Source organism: Lynx canadensis, chromosome E1 (genome assembly GCF_007474595.2).
Source record: "Lynx canadensis isolate LIC74 chromosome E1, mLynCan4.pri.v2, whole genome shotgun sequence".
NCBI classification, from domain to species: Eukaryota; Metazoa; Chordata; class Mammalia; order Carnivora; family Felidae; genus Lynx; species Lynx canadensis.
Window position 1 is genome coordinate 9,748,343 of NC_044316.2, and position 18,647 is coordinate 9,766,989.

General features: G+C 48.8%; 1 protein-coding gene across 4 annotated transcripts in view; it reads right to left on the reverse strand.

Moving 5' to 3' along the window:
* The window catches only part of SPECC1 (sperm antigen with calponin homology and coiled-coil domains 1), a 285,266-nt gene that overhangs the window by 195,438 nt on the left and 71,181 nt on the right, over positions 1 to 18,647 (reverse strand). For all 4 annotated transcript variants that reach the window (XM_030294995.1, XM_032591236.1, XM_030294993.1 and 1 more), the window contains exon 2: positions 7,422 to 7,592. In XM_030294995.1, the coding sequence (XP_030150855.1) occupies positions 7,422 to 7,568 (147 nt within the window). In that variant the 5' untranslated portion in view covers positions 7,569 to 7,592. The remainder of the gene's footprint in view (positions 1 to 7,421; positions 7,593 to 18,647) is intronic.

Consider the following 18,647-nt stretch of genomic DNA (forward strand, 5'->3'; position numbering starts at 1 on the left):
GCCGTCAGCCCAGAGCCTGACACAGGGCTTGAACTCACGGACCGCGAGATCGTGACCTGAGCCGAAGTCGGACGCTCAACCGACTGAGCCACCTAGGCGCCCCTCCATCATTGTTTTTCTACCTCCTGTCTCAGAGTAACAAGGGTTCCTGCACCCCATTTCTCCAGCCTCTCAAATTATCAGTGAAATGCGTGTTTAGCACTAAATGACAATAGTTCATGATGGCAGCAACTTTTTCTCAATAGAAAAAAACCTATTATTCGCTCTGCCTAGAAGCATGCCCAGATGCCTCCCTGGGTCCCCAAAGAAAATCAATTCTGATTTGAGATGTTGAAAATTCCCTAGACAAACACCTCAAATGAAAAAGGGAAATCGTTACAGTTAAGGGGGTTTCTAACGCAATAATGCAAATGATGTGCACTTGGTTCTGTTTTCCTCCATTTGATTCCCCCGACGGTACTAGGATCAGTAAATTGGATGCAAAGTGTTGAATAATCTAAATCCACAGCAAAAGGCCAGGAGAGCAAAGGCTCGGTCTGCCAACCAGAACAGGGAATCCAAAATGGGAGGCTCTTCCCCCCCAACCCCGATCTGCCTGCCCACCCACTGGGGCCAGAAGTGAAACTGTCTCCTGCAAGCCCCCCAAGGCCTCCACCCACCTCCGCGCCCTGGGTGTGGCGCCCAGGGGGTAGAGCTTGCTCCCCACTCTCCTCGTCCACCTTTTTGTAAGAGCTTCGTCCTTGACGAGATGACAGGTGGAGGCCACAGAGGACAGGACTCAGCAAGCAGTGGGAGACTTCCCCCTTCGTGGTCCCACTGTGTGTTGTAAATAGATCTGATCCTGTCCTTTCCAGGCAAAAAGACACAGCTGATGTGCTACAGGCCAGCAGCGTGCTATGGCCTTACCAGGCAGCGTGCGGACTTTGGATGGCAGCAAGGCTGTTCTACAGGGAGCACCTCATTTCCCCTGGGCCCTCCACAAGGAATCCCATTCGAGAAAGATCGATTGCGCAGAAGCTCTCCCCGGAGGTGGGCCGTACAGACTGAAAACTGGTCCTTCTTGTCCTCTGAAGCAAACCTCTTCCTCTGTCACTATTTTTTGGCTGCTGCTACATCAGACACGGAAAGCTACTTGTCTTAGTAATTTTTGTTCCTTCTCTATTCATGGCTGCATCTGGGGCTTTGTTTCCTGGTCACCGAATGCGGCTTCGCCGCTGCTTGAGATTTCTGGGTTTGTTACAGAAGATCACTAGGGCAGGTATGCGCTTCTTTGATATGTTTAGTAAGTATTTTCAATAATGCTTCCACTGATATTTGAGCTGCTGAGCACCTGCGCGTGAAAGCTTATAAAGGGAAAAAGTTTAAATAGCTCACAGATTAATGTAACTAAGAAATTCCTCTCAATTCCACAAAGGCGGGGACTGGTAGAATCCAAAGTTCTAAAATCACACATCACCTGATCCCCTCTCCAAAGGAAGAAAACATGTTAGGGTTGGAGCAGGGGCTCTCACACTTGGGCGTGCGTCAGAATCCTTGGGGGTCTTGTGAAAACGCAGTCTGCTGCCTCCGCCCCAGCCTCCAATCTGCCCACCACCACCACCAAGTGTGGTTCCCAAGGTCTGAAGTGAGGCCTGAGAATCTGCATTTCTAGCAAGTTCCCTCCCAGTGGATGCTGATGATGCTGATCCGGGGACCACACTTGAGAACCAAAGGTTTAGTGCAGCACTGTTGATGGAAATATAACACCAGCCACATTAAAAGAGTAAAATGAGGGGCGCCTGGGTGGCTTGGGTGGTTGAGAGTCCGGCTCTTGATTTTGGCTCAGGTCACGATCTCATGGTTCTTGGGATCAAGCCCAGCGTTGGCCTCCACGCTGACAGCATGGAGCCTCTTGGGATTCTCTCTCTCCCTTCTCTCTCTGCCCCTCCCCCACTCGTGTGAGCATGCACACACACACACAGACACTCTCTCTCTCTCTCTCTCTCTCTTCTCTCTCTCTCCCCCCCCCAAAATAAATAAACATTTTTTTTTAAATAGTAGGATGCCCGGGTAGCTCAGTCGGGTAAGCATCCAACTCTCGATCTCGGCTCAGGTCACAACCTCACAGCGTATGGGTTTGAGCCCTGTGTCTAGCTCTGTGCTGACAGCACGGAACCTGCTTGGGATTCTCGCTCCCTCTCTCTGCCCCTCCCCTACTTGTGCTTGCTCTCTCTCAACATAAATAAACTGAAAAAAAAATGTTCACGAGTAAAACAAAAGGTAAAATAAATGTTAAAAATATATTTTCTTAAAATTAATGTTAAAAATATATTTTCATTAATAAATATATTAATGAAGCATTTTAGGGGAACCTGGGTGGCTCAGTCGGTTAAGCGTCCAAGTCTTGGTTTTGGCCCACGTCCTGATCTCAAGGTTTGTGGGTGGACATTTCAAGGGCTCAGCTGCCACACGTGGCTAGTGGCTATTTCATTGGGCAGCACAGGTGCAGAGCAGTCCCTGAGAATGATTACGGAAGAATGACTGGGTCCCCAAGCCTCACGCAGAACATGCCTAAACTACCAAAGACCCTGCTTCCCTCTTGGCCATGGGAGATTGGGCAGCGTCAGTATACGACTCAGGCCTAGCTAAGCAGAGACCTTTCCCAATTTTTTGCTGCTTGTTTGATTTTGTTCTTTGCCGAATCAATCAGAAGTAAGCAAAGCAAGTAACTGGAAGTAAGCGGCCAGGTCTTTCGAGAAGATGCGGGAGGCTTGGCCACGCTGGCAGCCAGGCTTCGTAATACAAGCTGAAGGAGAACAGACGTCAGCAGGAGACGGAGCAGACGGACAGAGGCACGCGGACATGAACGACAGACAGAGAGTCCTGGGGTCTTCCAGTCCCCGTCCCGGCCTCCCTGAGCTCCAGTCTTGCACCTCTGTTCCCCTGGTGACATGGGAACCTCAGATGCGTCCAATCCGTTTCTTTTCTGCCGAAGCTCGCTCAAGCCAATGCTCTGTCATCTGCAACAAAGGGAGTCCTGACTGATAGACTCGAGCCTTAGAGACGGCCAGAGTGGGGCGGCCTGTCTGCGTCAGGGCACCCCAGGTGCTTTCCTTTCCTGCGCTGGGCTCCAGCGGTACAAGGAGGACTTGTGGTAACAGCCCCCGGGGCCATCCAGGCTCCCAGGCCCTCATCCTGTTCCCATGCTGCTCCTGTAACTGGGGCCAGTATCTCAATAGGGCATTTCATTCCACTTTGGTGGATTTGTTTCAGTTTTCCTATTTGTGCCGGTTCGAATATATCTGTCCATTCTGTATGTATCCATTGACTATAAAGCAAATATAGTTAAGATGCCAACTGTGCATCCAGGTGGTGGTATATGGGGGGGGGGGGTTACTGTCATTCACCTTCTCTGTGTGCTTGCCGTTTTCAAAGTAAACTACTGAGGGACACAAATCTTTTACCTGCGACTAGAGGGGGAAAGGAGAGAATGGCCAAGGCAGAGAAACGTGACAAGGGCTAGAAAAGGCACAGGCTTGGTGTAGCCCCTTCTGCTACCCCTTCCCTCAAACTCTGCCATTCTCTTTACAGAGTAAGACCTGGACACCCCAAGAATCAGAAGTGACAACAGAGATATTTGCTTTTGTCCTGACATTTTTTTCCTGTGGGACAAATTTCCAAAAACACTTAGGGGCGCCTGGGTGGGTCAGTCCGTTAAGCAGCCGACTCCTGATCTGGGCTCAGGTCATGATCTCATGGTTCATGAGTTCAAGCTCTGCGTCGAGACGATTCTCTCTCTCTCCCTCTCTCTCTCCGCCCCTCCCCAGCTCTCCCTCTCTCTCTCTCTCTCTCTCAAGATAAATACATAAACTTTAAAAAATAAACAAAAAAGCATACCTATCAGTGGCAGAAGCAACCAACATTTCATTGTTCTTAGAAAACCCTCCTGAGTTTTAGACCTTGTTATTAAACATTGTTTTGTTTTGTTTTTTTTAAGTCTATTTTGAGAGAGAGCGCACACACACACACACACACACACACACGCATGCACGAGCAGGGGAGGGGCAGAGAGATAGAGGGAGACAGAGGATCCCAAGCAGGCTCCGCGCTGTCAGCATGTAGTCCGACTCAGGTTTTGATCCCAACAGCCGTGAGATCGTGACCTGAGCCAAAATCACGAGCTGGACGCTTAACTGACTGAGCCACCCAGGCGCCCCTAAACACTGCTTTTAAAAACATCTCGATATATTCCAGGAGCTCTAATGGTCTTAAGTATATGCATTAATTTAAAATCTGCATTAAAAATGTGTCCCAAATGTGCTATAGGTCAAGAATAATAAAAATAGGGGCACCTGGGTGGCGCAGTCGGTTAAGCGTCCGACTTCAGCCAGGTCACGATCTCGCGGTCCGTGAGTTCGAGCCCCGCGTCAGGCGCTGGGCTGATGGCTCAGAGCCTGGAGCCTATTTCCGATTCTGTGTCTCCCTCTCTCTCTGCCCCTCCCCCGTTCATGCTTTGTCTCTCTCTGTCCCAAAAATAAATAAACGTTGAAAAAAAAAATTAAAAAAAAAAAGAATAATAAAAATAAAAGCCACGGAAATAATGAGCAAGTCCAGGGCAACAGAATGATAAACAAAACTGTGTGTAGATCACTCTCTCCACGTGTTACTCCTCAGGACAGCTACCTAGCTTGCCTGAGCTCTCACAGCTAGAAAGGGCTCGAGGCAGGATCCCGACTCAGCCTGGTCTGCCCCGCTCCCAGCCCATGCTACTCTCACTCCAGGCCGCCATCACACTGCCGCTCCCAGCAGACCCAGTGGACTTAGGCATTTGATGACTACTGAGTGTCCAACCAGGGACAGGTGCTTTTCTAAGCGTGAGGGACAGAGCTGTGCAAGAAACCAAAGGGCACACGGTCCCTGCCCTCATGGGGCTTACATTCTAGCCGCTGCGAGACAGATACTCGCCAGGCAGGTAGTAAGAGCGGAAAAGGAAAATGAGGCAGGGTGAGGAGGGTGTATGGGGGGCCACTTTACAGTGAGTAGTCAGGTGACATTTGAGCAGATATGTCTCAGCTGATAAGGTGACATTTGAGCAGAGACTGAAGGGAGACGTGGCAGAGGAACAGGGGGGGAGGAGGAATATTCTGGGCAGAAGGAGTGCGCCCGGCTCGTGGAGGGACAGTGCCGCTGGGCACCGGGAGGCTGTGTGGCCGGAGCTCGGGGGGCAGGGCAGAGGGGACAGCAATGACGTCTGAGAGGGAATGGGATCTCCAGGCCATCACCGGCTACATCAAGGACTTTGCTTTTCATTCTGAGTGACACGGGGAGCCCCGAGGGACTTTCCAGCAGAGAGGTGACATGACAAATGCGTTAGAAGGACCACTCTGGCGTTTGCTGAGAACGGAATGTAGGGTGCAAAGACAAAGCACGGAGACTGCCGAGGAAGGCTGTGCAAGGAAGGCGGTGGCATGAGCCGGGTGGTCCCAAGGGCGGCGGTGGGAGTGGGCTGAAGGTGACATCGAGTCTGATGGCAGAAGTGATGGCGTTTTGTTGACGGTCTGTGGCACGTGAGAGAAGCAGGGCCCAAGATGGGGCCACGGGCTCTGGCCTGAGCCACTGAGGGGATGAAGCTGTTCAAGGGGAAGATTCGTGAGGAGCAGGTTTGAGGGCAGGAGAGGGGGAGGGGGAGGAACCCGTCTGGGACATGTTATATTCTAGGTGCCTTTCAGACATCCAAGAGGCAAGGTCACAAAAGCCACTGGAGGGCACCTGGATGGAGATGCAAACTTGGATGTCATCTACTCATACAGCTGATCCCTGAACAGGGGTTAAGGGTCCCAATGCCCATGCAGTCAAAAATCCACATACAACTTTTGACTCCCCCCAAACTTACTAATACCCTACTATGGACCAGAAGGCTTACCGATAACATAAACAGTCAATTAACATGCATTTTGTATGTGATACGTATTACATACTGTATTCGCATAGTAAGGTAAGCTAGAGAGGAGAAAATGTTAAGGAAATCACAAAAGAATAGACATTTACGGTACTGTACTGTAAAAAATCGGCATATGAGTGGACTCGTGCAGTTCAAACCCGCATTCAAGCGTCAACTGTAGTATTAAAATTCACGAGAACAGGCGCTAACACCTAGAAAAACTGTTCTCAATAGGGACAGCGCTGACCCTCAGGGAGCATGCTGGAAATGTGGTGGGGGCATTTTTAGTCATCACCCCAACTGGTGGCGCTACTTATATATTTAATGGGTGAGAGAACAGGGAACCCAGACAATCTTGCAAAGACATTCCCAAAGGTGGCATGCCTTTTTATTATTATCTGAGCCTCAAGCATCCTCTTGTTTTACATGTAAAAACAACGTACTTCTGGGGCGCCTGGGTGGCTCAATCAGTTGAGCATCCGACTCTTGATTTCAGCTCAGGTCGTGATCTCACAGTTCGTGGGTTCGAGCCCCACACGGAGCTCTGTGCTGACGGTGCGGAGCCTGCTTGGGATTCTCTGTCTCTGTCTCTGTCTCTCTCTCTCTCTCAGAAATAAATAAACATTAAAAAAAATGTACTTCTGGCACAGCTTTAAGATGGACACATGGAACGTTTGAGAATAACTAGGGAAGACTGCATTTTGGTTCAGAACTTTACCAAGAGTGTTCACCATTTGAAAACCATCACGTCACTCCCTCAACATCCTTCGTGGTATGTGAGTCATCGACACGACAGGCCTGGGTCAGTCTGTGTCACAGCTACCACATCTGCGGTGCTCTGAGGGGCACCTCAGGCCCCTCGGCAGTCGTTCACAGGCATACGCAGATGGGAATACGGATTATTTAATTATAAACTAACTGCCTGTCAGTTTTCTTTTCTCAGTAGGATGTTATATTGATTTTCCAAGAGTATGTGTGCAGGTAGGTTATAGTATCTCTGACTCTCATCTCCAGATTCTAAGGGAAGCTAGAAGAGAGACGAGGCCCCAGAACTGCACCCTGGGCCCACCTGGCATTGGAAACCCAAGGGAGTAAGGAAGGATTTGCCGCTGGGGAGCGAGGAGGAAACTGGGCCGAGAAGGTATTCCCAGACGGAGGGCGCAATCAACGGTGTTAGCACGGCTGACGGCCAAGTCAGACAAGGATGGGGCACTGATAACTCCACTTATCAGGCCCGTGAAGATCATTGGTGATCTTGACCCCCACCTCGTGCGGTACTGAGGGCAGAACTCACGTACTGTGAGTATTAGGACTGTGAGAGTCCACGTAATCCAGGACAGGGGATCCCCTGGGACCCTCCTCGGAGCCTCCTTTCTGGCCTTGAGAGGCCACGGGTCTCGCTTACTTCCCTCTTCAATCCTCCAGCCCAGCCCCCCCCCCCCCCCCCCCCCGCCGGGGGGCGCCCAGCAGCCCTACGCCAGGCGGGCGCTTCGGTCTGTACCTTGCTGAGCCGGGACTCAAACGCCAGCGAGGTGGAAGACTTAGAACTCTTCATGCCGGAAGAGGCTGCAGGGAGGGGCCGCGCACGGTCCGCCCCATGGCTGCCCGCTTTGATGACTGGACTCCAGGCCTTGGCCGCGCTCCTCATGTTTGTCCTAGAGAGGCCGTCCTTCTGCACAAGACCGAAAAGAAAAACACGTATGTCCACAACTTGAACACGCTGAGTGGCGTCGCAGAGTTTCCCCCCCCACCCCTCCCCCATCTCCACGTTCCCTCTGTTATCTCAGAGAACGGGGGCTTCTGAGTGGACTTCAAGATGAGGATTCTACGTTGAAGACGACACCTTTGCATGAGGCTACTTTTTACAACCTCGCAGTGGCTTTTACCAAACTATTGAAAACGTACATGCAATATTATTGATGCTCTGACGTTACAGCAAAAGGACGGCTCCTGGTTGGTCAGGGTATTACTATATTAGCATATGGTATAATACATACTATTATCACACTACAGGATTAGACTGTATACCCACACACTATATATATACCTATCCCCTTAAAACAGGTCAGCTTGGGTCAAGACCTACTATGTCCATAGGGCTTGCAGCTTCAGGGTTAATAATGACACAACCTACCTAATTTTCAAATAGATATAAATGAATTACTTCAAAATTGGAGTTCATAGAAGCATAGCCGTTTTCTTCTTTTTGGACAAAAATGGGTATCATTTAAAAACTAATGGGAGTGCCTGGGTGACTCGGTCAGTTAAGCATCCAACTTTGACTCAGGTCGCAATCTCACGGTTCATGGGTTCGAGCCCCCCACTGCTATCAGCACAGAGTTCATTTTGCATCCCCTGTCCCCCTTTCTCTCTGCCCCTCCCCTGCTCTCTCTCTCTCTTTCTCTCTCTCTCTCTCAAATAAATAAACATGAAAACAAATCTTTAGAAAAATAAAGCATTAATGGAGCATATTTTAATTGGTCGGATCTGACATTGTAGAGCAGTTACCCGCCCCTAACAAAAACATTTTATGGAAGAAACATTGTGCGAAGTGGCAGGATGTAGTTAAAGGCCTAAGGGGAAAGCCCACATACAAAGTTGTGGAAAGCAGCCTGAGTCTTGTGATCAGCACTCAGGGCTCTCATTCCTGCATGAGGTGTGGTCCGCCATGTCCTGACCTCCCTGAGCCCGTTTCTTCCATCAGTAGCACGATGGCACAGGAGTAAATGCTCTCTAGGGGCTTATTCAGCTCTAACTCTGCCTCTGCGGATTCTCATGACCAAGGGTGTGACACAGAATACCAAAACCACAGGTGATGCCGCATCCTTTCAAAGAAACAAACCAGGAGCGCCTGGATGGCTCAGTCTGTTAAGTGTTAGGATCTCACAGTCCGTGAGTTCGAGCCCTGCATCGGGCTCTGTGCTGACAGCTCAGGGCCTGAAGCCTGCTTCAGATTCTGTGTCTCCTTCTCTCTCTGCCCCTCCCCTGCTCGAGCTCTGTCTCTCTCAAAAATAAATAATTAGGGGCGCCTGGGTGGCGCAGTCGGTTAAGCGTCCGACTTCAGCCAGGTCACGATCTCGCGGTCCGGGAGTTCGAGCCCCGCGTCAGGCTCTGGGCTGATGGCTCAGAGCCTGGAGCCTGTTTCCGATTCTGTGTCTCCCTCTCTCTCTGCCCCTCCCCCGTTCATGCTCTGTCTCTCTCTGTCTTAAAAATAAATAAACGTTGGAAAAAAAAAATTAAAAAAAAATAAATAAATAATTAAAAAAAAAATTTTTTTAAATAAAATAAACAAACCAGAAAAATGCACTTTAAAAAACACCAGCAGGTGACAGCGAACTCCAGCAGCCACACTCATAGAACCTGGAGGTCTAATTAACGGTCCCTGACAGAGGGGTCATAGTTGGTGCCAAGTAGCCCCGGGAGCCTCACCACATCCCACGAGACCCCATTAGCCACCTAAAACAAAAACAATAGGCCCCCTCCCCAGCCTAGCTCGGGCTGTGCCCTCTTCCTGTTTCTTGTCTCCTTTTCCTGGCTGGAGGACGCCATTTCAACCGACAGCACCCCTCAGCCAGGGCCAGCCAACTTCTCTTCCTACTTAAAGTGATTAGCTCGGGGTGGCATGTGTCCAAGATTCTACCTGGACTCATTCCACCGCCCTGCTATATACCGGCTACGTGAACATGGCTACAGGTGAAAAAATGTATTTAAAGACTTTGCCATTGTTTTCTACAAGAGTTTCTGAGAAAACTCATCCATGATTTCAGTTGTATGATTAGTTCTGAACCTTAGTAGTCTCAGCTTGGTTTCAGGTATTATGATTACTTTTTTTATTCTGTATTACTTCTTGTGCATTTTATTGACGTTAGCACCAGTTATTTTTCGTTCTTGGCCCACAGTTTTTTTTTTTAGGTTCATTGATTTATTTAAGTGATCTCCACACCCAGTGTGGGGCTCGAACCCATGACCTCAAGATGAAGAGTCACATGCTCTTCTGAGCGCGCCAGCCAGGCGCTCCTTGACCCACAATTTTTCATGCTGGTTTCCATGGCAACAATGAGCGCGTTCTTGGGTTGACAGCTACACAGTAACTAATTTCATTAGGACTCCCCTCATTAATGAGCTGACATAGCCTGAGTGGTTCTTGAAGAGAATTACTGAGTACTTTCACCAGTTAGTACAGAACCAACCTGTAACATGTCAGTCTGACTTAGGAAGACGCCTTAAGTAAGATACCTGTTTGATCAAGGCATCCTTTTACGTTATGATTACAACGACTTTGTAATGACTAACACAGGGCTTACTTTGTGAAAACATAAGGTGATTCTGCTGTCTTAGTCAAAACTCAAGATCTAAACTCTCTTAGGAGTTGCCCTCTGGCAACAAATATGGCCACCTTCTGGGCAGAGCACCTGGAAAATGTTCAACTCTTTTTCAAAGACTGAGAAGTCACTTGCTCAGAGGCAAAATTCTCAGGGTTATTCCACTTGTATCATTACTCCTTTCTTTATTCTCCTAGAACTCTCTGAACCCAATCAAATTATTTCCAAATGGATGTACCCAGATGGCTTGTCTCATCTGGACCGCTCCTGTCTGCCATGATCTTTTCTTGGCTCCCTTCTCTCGTTTTCCCTGTTATTTCCCCCAGACTAAGCCTTCTGTTTCGACCCATTCACCAGCCAGATTCTTCCCTTCAAATTCCACCTTCTTTCCAAATGCAAAATATACGGGAATGAAATAATTAATGTCCCACTCACACAAACCAGGAAGAGAACCCTATAGGTAGGGAACGTGCTCGGGATGGGACTCCCAGAGTAGTATCGGGCTCTGTAGGATCAATGCAGCTTTCCAGGGATGGGTGAGAGGGTGAGAGCTGGTGAGAGCTGGCCCAGCCAGACCCAGTGCTGGCTTTGCGCCCTGCTCCCCTTTCTCATGGTTTAGGACATTATTAAACTTCTCCCCGCCCGACATCCTCAGCCTGAACCAGTGTCTTCCTAGCGTTCTCCGAGTCTTCTGGAGACTGCCTATCTTCCCTTGCTCTGCCCACCCCCAGCTCTGGGCTCTTCTGGAACAGACTGGGAAGGCTTATGCTCAGAGCTATCCACTGGCAGTGCTTGGCCGGCTTTGGCCCTGCTCTCTGTTCACTTCCAGGAAGACTTCCTGCCGGAAGGGGAGCAGGTGCCCATACGCCCCACTCCGAGACTGCTGCAGACTTTCACACGCTCCACTTCTGACACAGGGAACCAGTTAGTTACGGAAACACTGCAGTGACGTGAGAGCAGCTACTCTGTGCCACTCCGAGCCTGGCAAGGCACAGCTAAGTGTTTTTTGTGGGTGTCTCTGTAAATCTTCACCGTAACCCTATGACGTAGGTAGGTATCACCCCCACTTTACAGATGGAGACACTTTCTTTGGATCAAGGAGGTTAAGCGACTTGCCCAAATCACAGAGTTTATGATGGGGCCAGGATTCAAACCCGGCTGTCATTGGCCCTTAAACGTCAGGGATGGTATGGCCTCTGTGAATAATCTTTGCTCACAAGGAGGACTTTTGGATCCAATGCTCCTGGTCCAAACCCAGTATCGCTGCTTGCTGTGTGAACTCAGGTGTGCCTTTCCAACACTGATTCTCAACATGTTCACCTAATAAAATGGAGTCGTTACGTGCAGATGGAAAGAAAACATGGATGCCGAGGGCCAGGCACACAGAAGGCGCTCAACGACTATAAGCTGCCTTCCCCACAAACACTGTGACTGTGTTCAGTGAAGGGTGGCTCTGCTTTATTATCTCAACATTACACAGCAATGGATCGATTAAATCCATGTCAGTGGCAGGATCCAGACACACTAGACTCAAGGAAAGTGCTCCTCCTGTACACAGAACAGCCACTTTTCATGTGGAAACATGAAAGAGGGAAAGCAAAGAGGAAAATAAACACTGAGGGCAGACACCCTCCCATCATGAGAACTGGCCCCAACCTTAATGCAGCCTAGCTTCTGAGAACACAGGTACGAATACCGGGTGATTCAGACTTTCCTTCTGGATGCGAGTGAGTGACAGAAAATAAATAGATGAACTCTCGCCAAATACAAGACTTAAAAAAAAAAAAAAAAGGTTTCCATTGTTAATTCCCTGATTTCTGCAAATCCTCCTGAACCATCTCAAAGGATCAAGCTGATGAAGGAATTACAATTAAATCTAGGAACCCACTCCTGCAGGGGTGGGAAGACCGTCTTCCTGGGGCTCTTTTCTTTAAATTTTCCAACAGTTTTATTTTCTTACCAAGCTTCTTTCCTTTCCAGAACGGAGTTAAGACTTCTATTTAAACCATAACTCATAAATTGTGTGGCATAAAGTAGAAAAGAAAAGAGAGGGGGAGTGGGGCGAGAGGGAGGAGGTAGCAGCTATTTTAGGAATATGATTAGGTGTCTGGGTCCCAGGGAAAGTCAGAGCCCAAGCACAGGTCTCCCAGTCCCTCAAAACACATTACTCTGCTGCTTAATCGCTGCCCGCAGAACTTGTGTTGGAAGGGCTGTTTCGGGGCCTCAGATTTATGACCTTTTTAAGGCAAGAGAACAGAAGGGCGATGGGGAAACCATTCTGGACGATCACAAAATAATGAGTGTCTGCAAGTGGGAGAGGCACTGAGGTCTTGACTACAAGTACAATAAGCAGCAGGAAGCGGGAAGCCAAAGCATTCAAGTCTGAGAACTAACAAAATAAGAATGTTCACATAGCTCAATCACCAGGGGACTCGGCAGGAAACAGAATGTAAGGGAGGACCACGCTGAAAATATCTAGCTTGGGCTTTTCAGAACATGTGCTGAGTTTGCTCTTGACCTCAACAGTAGTGGCTATCAACTGGGGTGTGTGTGTGTGTGTGTGTGTGTGTGTGTGTGTGTGTGTGAGTGAGTGGCTCTGCCCTCCAGGGGCAGGGGAGACGTGTTTAGTGGTCACAACTTGGGGTGTGCTACTGGGTAGACCCAGAGATGCTACTCAACATCCAAAGGGCGGCCCCGACAACGAAGAGATGTCTGCCCTGAGATGTCAGCAGTCAAGGTTTAGAAACTCAGTACTACAGGAAGAATGAAGAGTCCTCGGATGCTGGTTCAATTTCCCATCTAACACCAAAATGTTAATGCTGAGAATCTGTCTGGGGAGCAGCCGAGGGAATCCTGGATTTCAGCTGGAGCCACGGGAAACTCTTCAAAGTTTATTATTTCCTGTGGTCTCGGGATGAGAAGTCATCTCTTTGGCCTTAGATTCCTTCCCAGTAAAGAAGGAAAAGGACAGATGTCCATGTAGCATTAGAAGAAAAATGGCACACTGAAATTGATCTTGTCAGCAGAAGTCACTTAAAGAAAACAAGAGCCAAGAAGTAATAAACCAAAATCTAAATAGAAAAGAGCATTTATACATCACTAGCCACACCATCTCAAACCTGAAAAAAAAAAAAAACACACTTCAAAAATGGAGTAAAGAACTTGCAGAAACCATGAAATGCGGCCACAAGGCAGAGATCCATAACAAATAGGGTGTAATCTGAGATAAGACACAGAGGAGGAGTTGAGCCACTGAATATGAAATGCAGGCCCTGGAGAGAGGCTATAATCTGGGAGCTATATTGAGACCAAGAGTTCAGAATCACTGCCTGGGGGCCATCCTTCTGTCTCCAAAGCTGAAGCAAGAAGCCAACACCCCAAGGAGTGGATGCCCACTAATCAGTAGCTATTTCCTTACCTATAATGTGGCTTCACATCAAAGAAATAAAGGTGAATGAGGGGCACCTGGGTGGCTCAGTCGGTTGAGCGTCCAACTTCGGCTCAGGTCATGATCTCACAGTTCCTGAGTTCAAGCCCTGCGTGGGGCTCTGTGTTGACAGCTCAGAGCCTGGAGCCACTTTGGATTCTGTGTCTCCCTCTCTCTCTGCCCTTCTCCCCACCCCCAGAAATAAATAAACATTAAAAAAAACACTTTTTTTAAGTGAATGAGCTAAAGCAGGAGAAAAGGAGATGGGAACAAAATACTTCAAGAGCTCTTTCTATAGAAATAGTTTTAAAAGATCTATCAAAGGGTAACTAAGAATAAAAACTAAAATGTAGTGCCAGGACCATTCAATAGGGAAGGGCAGTATTTTCAACAAACGATGCTGGGGAAAACTGGATATCCACATTCAAAAGAATGAATTTGCACCATAAACAAAAGTTAGCCCAAAATGGATCCAAGACCTAAAGGCAAGAGTTGAAATTGTAAAATGCTTAGAAGAAAACACAGGAAAAAACTTTGTGGCATTGGATTTGGCAACGGATTCTTCAATATGGCACCAAAAGCATAGGCAACAAAAGAAAAAACTATAGAAACTGGACTACATCAAAATTTACAACTTATATGCATCAAAGAACACAATCAACAAAGTAAAAAGGCAACTCGTGGAAGGGGAGAAGATACTTGCAAATCACTTATCTGGTGAGAGGTCTGCTATGGACTGAATGATGTCCCCCACTCTCCCCAAATTCATATGTTGAAACCCTAGTCCCCAGTGTTAGTGTATTTGGAGATAGGGCTTTTAGGAGGTAAATTAAAATTAAATGAGGTCACAAGGGTGGGGTCCTAATCTGATAGGATTGATGGTCTTATAAAGGGAACTGAAGAAAGACCTTGTAAGGGCATAGTAAGAAGGCAGCCGTCTACAAACCAGGAAAGAGCCCTCACAAAGCACTAAACAGCCAGCATCCTGATCTTGGACTGCCCAGCCTCCAGAACTGGGAGAAATAAATGTCTGTTGTTTAAGCCACTCGGTCTGTAGTATTTTGAAGCAGACAAAAATAGGGCTAATATTCAGAACATATAAAGAACTCCTACTACTCAACAACAAAACCAAACATGATTTAAGACGGACAAAGAACTGGGATAGACATTTCTCCAAAGAAGATATGCATGGCCAATAAGTACATGAAAAGCTGTTCAACGTCACTAATCATTAGGGAAATGCACATTAAAATCACGACAAGATACCGCACCCAACCCATCAGCATCGCTCCTATAAACAACAGCAACAAACACAAACTAACAAGTGTTGGAGAAGATGTAGAGAAATCGGAACCCTTGGGTACTATCGTTGGGAAAGTAGAATGGTGCACCCGCTATGGGAAGCGGTATGGCAATTCCTCAAAAATTAAAAACTAGAATTCTCATATGATTTGTTCAATCCACTTCTGGATATATTCCCAAATAACTGAAAGCAGGGTCTCAAAAGGATGCTTTACATCCATGTTCATAGAACAACTACCCACAAAGGCCAAAAGGTGAAAGTAACCCAAGTAGGTATTGATGGATGCGTGGATAAACAAAATGTGGTATATACAACCAGTGGGATAGGATTCAGCCTTATTTTTAAGGCAATTTGATGCATGCCACAACGCGGATGAACCTTGAGGACGTTAGGCTCGGTGAAACAAGTCAGTCAGAAAAAGACAAATACCGTATGGTTCCCCTTACACAGTTAAGTTCATAGAGACAGAACGTAAAATGGTAGCTGCCAAGGTGGGGGGAGGGGGGGAGGAGGCAGGGGAGAATGGGATGGGGGTTACTGTTTAATAGGTATAGAATTCCAGTTTTATGGGGTAAATACAGTTCTGTGGTTGGATGATGCTTAATAACACAAATGTACTTAATAACACGCTGAATTGCACACTTAAAAATGGTTAAGGTGCGGGAGCCAGGGGAGGAAGCTGCTGGCGCCCAGAGACCGAAAGACAGAAGCTTGGCCTTCACTAGAGAAACGCAACCAACCCGTGGAGATTCATTCGGGAGGGGGCTGGGGCAAGAAACGCCTCAAACTCATCCTCCTTCTCCCTCCAATCTGCTGCTCACTGGCTCCCTGGAAGAGGGAGACCGAGAGGAGACGTGGAGGGGCAAACACTGGAAGCTCAGGACACCCGCCCCGCCCCCTTGGCCTGGCCAACTTCAATGCCACCTTCTGAAGTGAAGTCGAGAATCTCCCCTCTAGAAACTTCTCCCAGTTCAGGGGGCCTCACAAGGGTCTCTGGCCTGTGGGACCTGCCCCCGGGGCAGCCTCCTGGCATTTGCCTGTGTGTGGCCGCCCTAGCACAGTGCACACAGCACAGACCCCGAACAGCCAGCTCTCCCCTGCCCCGTGACTTCCCCATTTCTATTCTCAGCCTGGCCTTTCTCTCGCTCTCCCAGACTCAAACCCTCAGTGGCATCGTGGGTTCCTCCCTGGGGCTCCAAGCCCACAGCTGTGCGGGCTGGGAGATGGGATGCCTGCCACGTTTCCCCAGCGTGGACCTGGGTAGCAGCTCTTGCTTTCCTCCTGAAGCCCATCCCTCCCACGGATTCCTGACAGACTTCCAAAAGCTCAGCTGGGGTCATCACTTCCTGCTCAAAACCCTTCATCTTCATTTATTTTTAAGCTACGTGCCGGGCACAACGTTCCGTGATTGCCGGAGATCACTCTCTCGAATGCTCCTGCCTGCCCCATGAGTCAGCTGTTGTCACCCACGCTTTGCAGTCAGCGAGGCCAAGAAATCCGCTAGCTTCCCTGATGCGGAAGCAGGGCTAGATCTCACAAACTGTGAGATCATGACCTGAACTGAAATCAAGAGCCAGATGCTTAACCCACTGAGCCACCCATGCGTCCCAGGAGCACTCCCTCTTAAGAGGTGTTTTCCTCCTGTTCTTTTGAGTAGCTCTCCCACTCCACCCCACAATTTCCTGTTCATTTCTTCAGAGCCTTCATCACCAAACTAAGACTACCACCGTCATTGATTACCTGCCTCCCTCTGCCACCACGGATGCCCTGTGACAGCAGGGCCTTACCATCTTTGGGCGTCATGGTGTCTGCAGCATCTACACTGGGGCAGCACATTGTAGGTGCTCAAGAAACATTTGCTAAAATGCATATTTAGCTTCCGCCTCTCGCTGAAGAAATGTGTGCAAGTATCTTCCCGCCCCTCCCTTGTGAGGCAGCGCAAGCCTCTACAAATGGGTATCATCACTGAGCACAGGTGGAATTCGTGGGCAGATACAAAACAGATCTATAAAGCCATCCCAGTCTTTCTCCCGTGAGACTTAAAATGTCTTTCAACAACTGGGGGGAAAAAAGCCAAACCCCAAACTGGATTTCAGGATGAAAACCCCGTCGACATGGATAGGGTGCCTTCCGGCATTATTACCTTGAAAATAACATTCGTGTTGACGTTTAAGCGTTCGCATTATAAAAATTCATCTCATTAACTTATAACATGCTTGGGGAAATGGTTCCTAAAATCATGTGGTACCAAACCTCTAAAATCACCTATTGCTTCATTTTGTTTCCTGGGCTTGTTCCTGAAGGGTGGCTGCTTAAATTTTGGGTACGCATCTTAGTTTCACAGTAACAGCAAATGATACTTTTCCACGTTTATGGTTTAAGATTTCAGATGTCTTCATTGAAACATAAAAATAAATGAAACTACGTAGATGCTTAGTGGCAGCTGGTGATAACCACAGACTGAGGGACCCAGTAATTTAAAGGCACAAGTCTACGTGTCTTTGTCTTTTAGCCAACGTTTTTTCGTGTCTTTGTTCGTAAATGGGGCCCCTAAGTCGGGTGGGACAAGGGGCAAAGCCCCGTGATGTCAGTGACACAGCTTCCAAGGCAACAGGGAAGCCAGTTCTGACTCATTCTGTTCTACTTCCTCTAGAAACAATGCAAGGACGGCAGGGCTCACTGCCCCACCCACCCGACGGAACCCCTGTGCCCTCCACCAACAAGCTTCAGTGCACCTGCCCTACCAAGACCCAGGAGGGAGGGCACAAAACCTTCCCCCGGAACTGCTGAGCATAGGTGCCAAATAGGGACCTTGTGTGACGGCGGCCCCCCTCCACCTGTGGACAGGTAGGCCCCCTCATCACACCCACCCCCCCCCACCTTTGCTCACTGTACTTTAGCCACGCTGGCCTCCTGCCCAAGAGAAACGTCAGCCGGCAGGAAGCTGGCATCATCTGCGGGGGCGGCCTCCACGCGCCATGCAGTGCATCGCAAGTGAGACTCCCCAAGAGAAACCACAGAGGGCCATCCTTCAAGTTCCCTTGCTAAGAAAGTGGTTTACCGATTCAAGAGTTGTGGGAGGAGAACCCCACCCGCGCCCCACTTGTGATCAGAGGCCAGAGCGCTGGCTGGGAGCTGTGCCCGCCATGGCAGCCGCGAGCTCCCCAGCCAGCGGGGCCCACGAGTTACGCGGCGGGACTTCCCCAAGTGGCTCATTTCCCCTTCGATGCTTTAATCATGACTACGGCATTTCTCTTCCCCCTGAAGATGTGTGTTCACCTCTGCTGGTTTTTCTTCACTCATCTGCGTCTCGCGTCAGGCACGGGGTGCCCTTGGGAGGCCAAGGGAGGGGTTCACCTGACAAGGGCCCACGTTGTCTCGACTAGTTTCTGTCAGCGTGCATTTGTGTTGGGCAGGGTTGGGGGAGATGACCGATTAAAAAAAAAAAAAAGAAAGAAGTAAATTTTGACCTTGGCCTTGGATCTGGTTTCTCTCTTGCTTCTTGATCAACGATGGTATTCTTCCCGGACGTGGCACCTTCAGAGTCTTGTGGTTGCTGACAGACTCACAAAGGACGCCCGTCAGGTTGATGTGGGTCTTTTATGATGACGACATTATTCTGAAAAGGTGGCCCTAAGTCACGAGAGCTCGAAGAGTTCAGAATAGCAGGGTCTC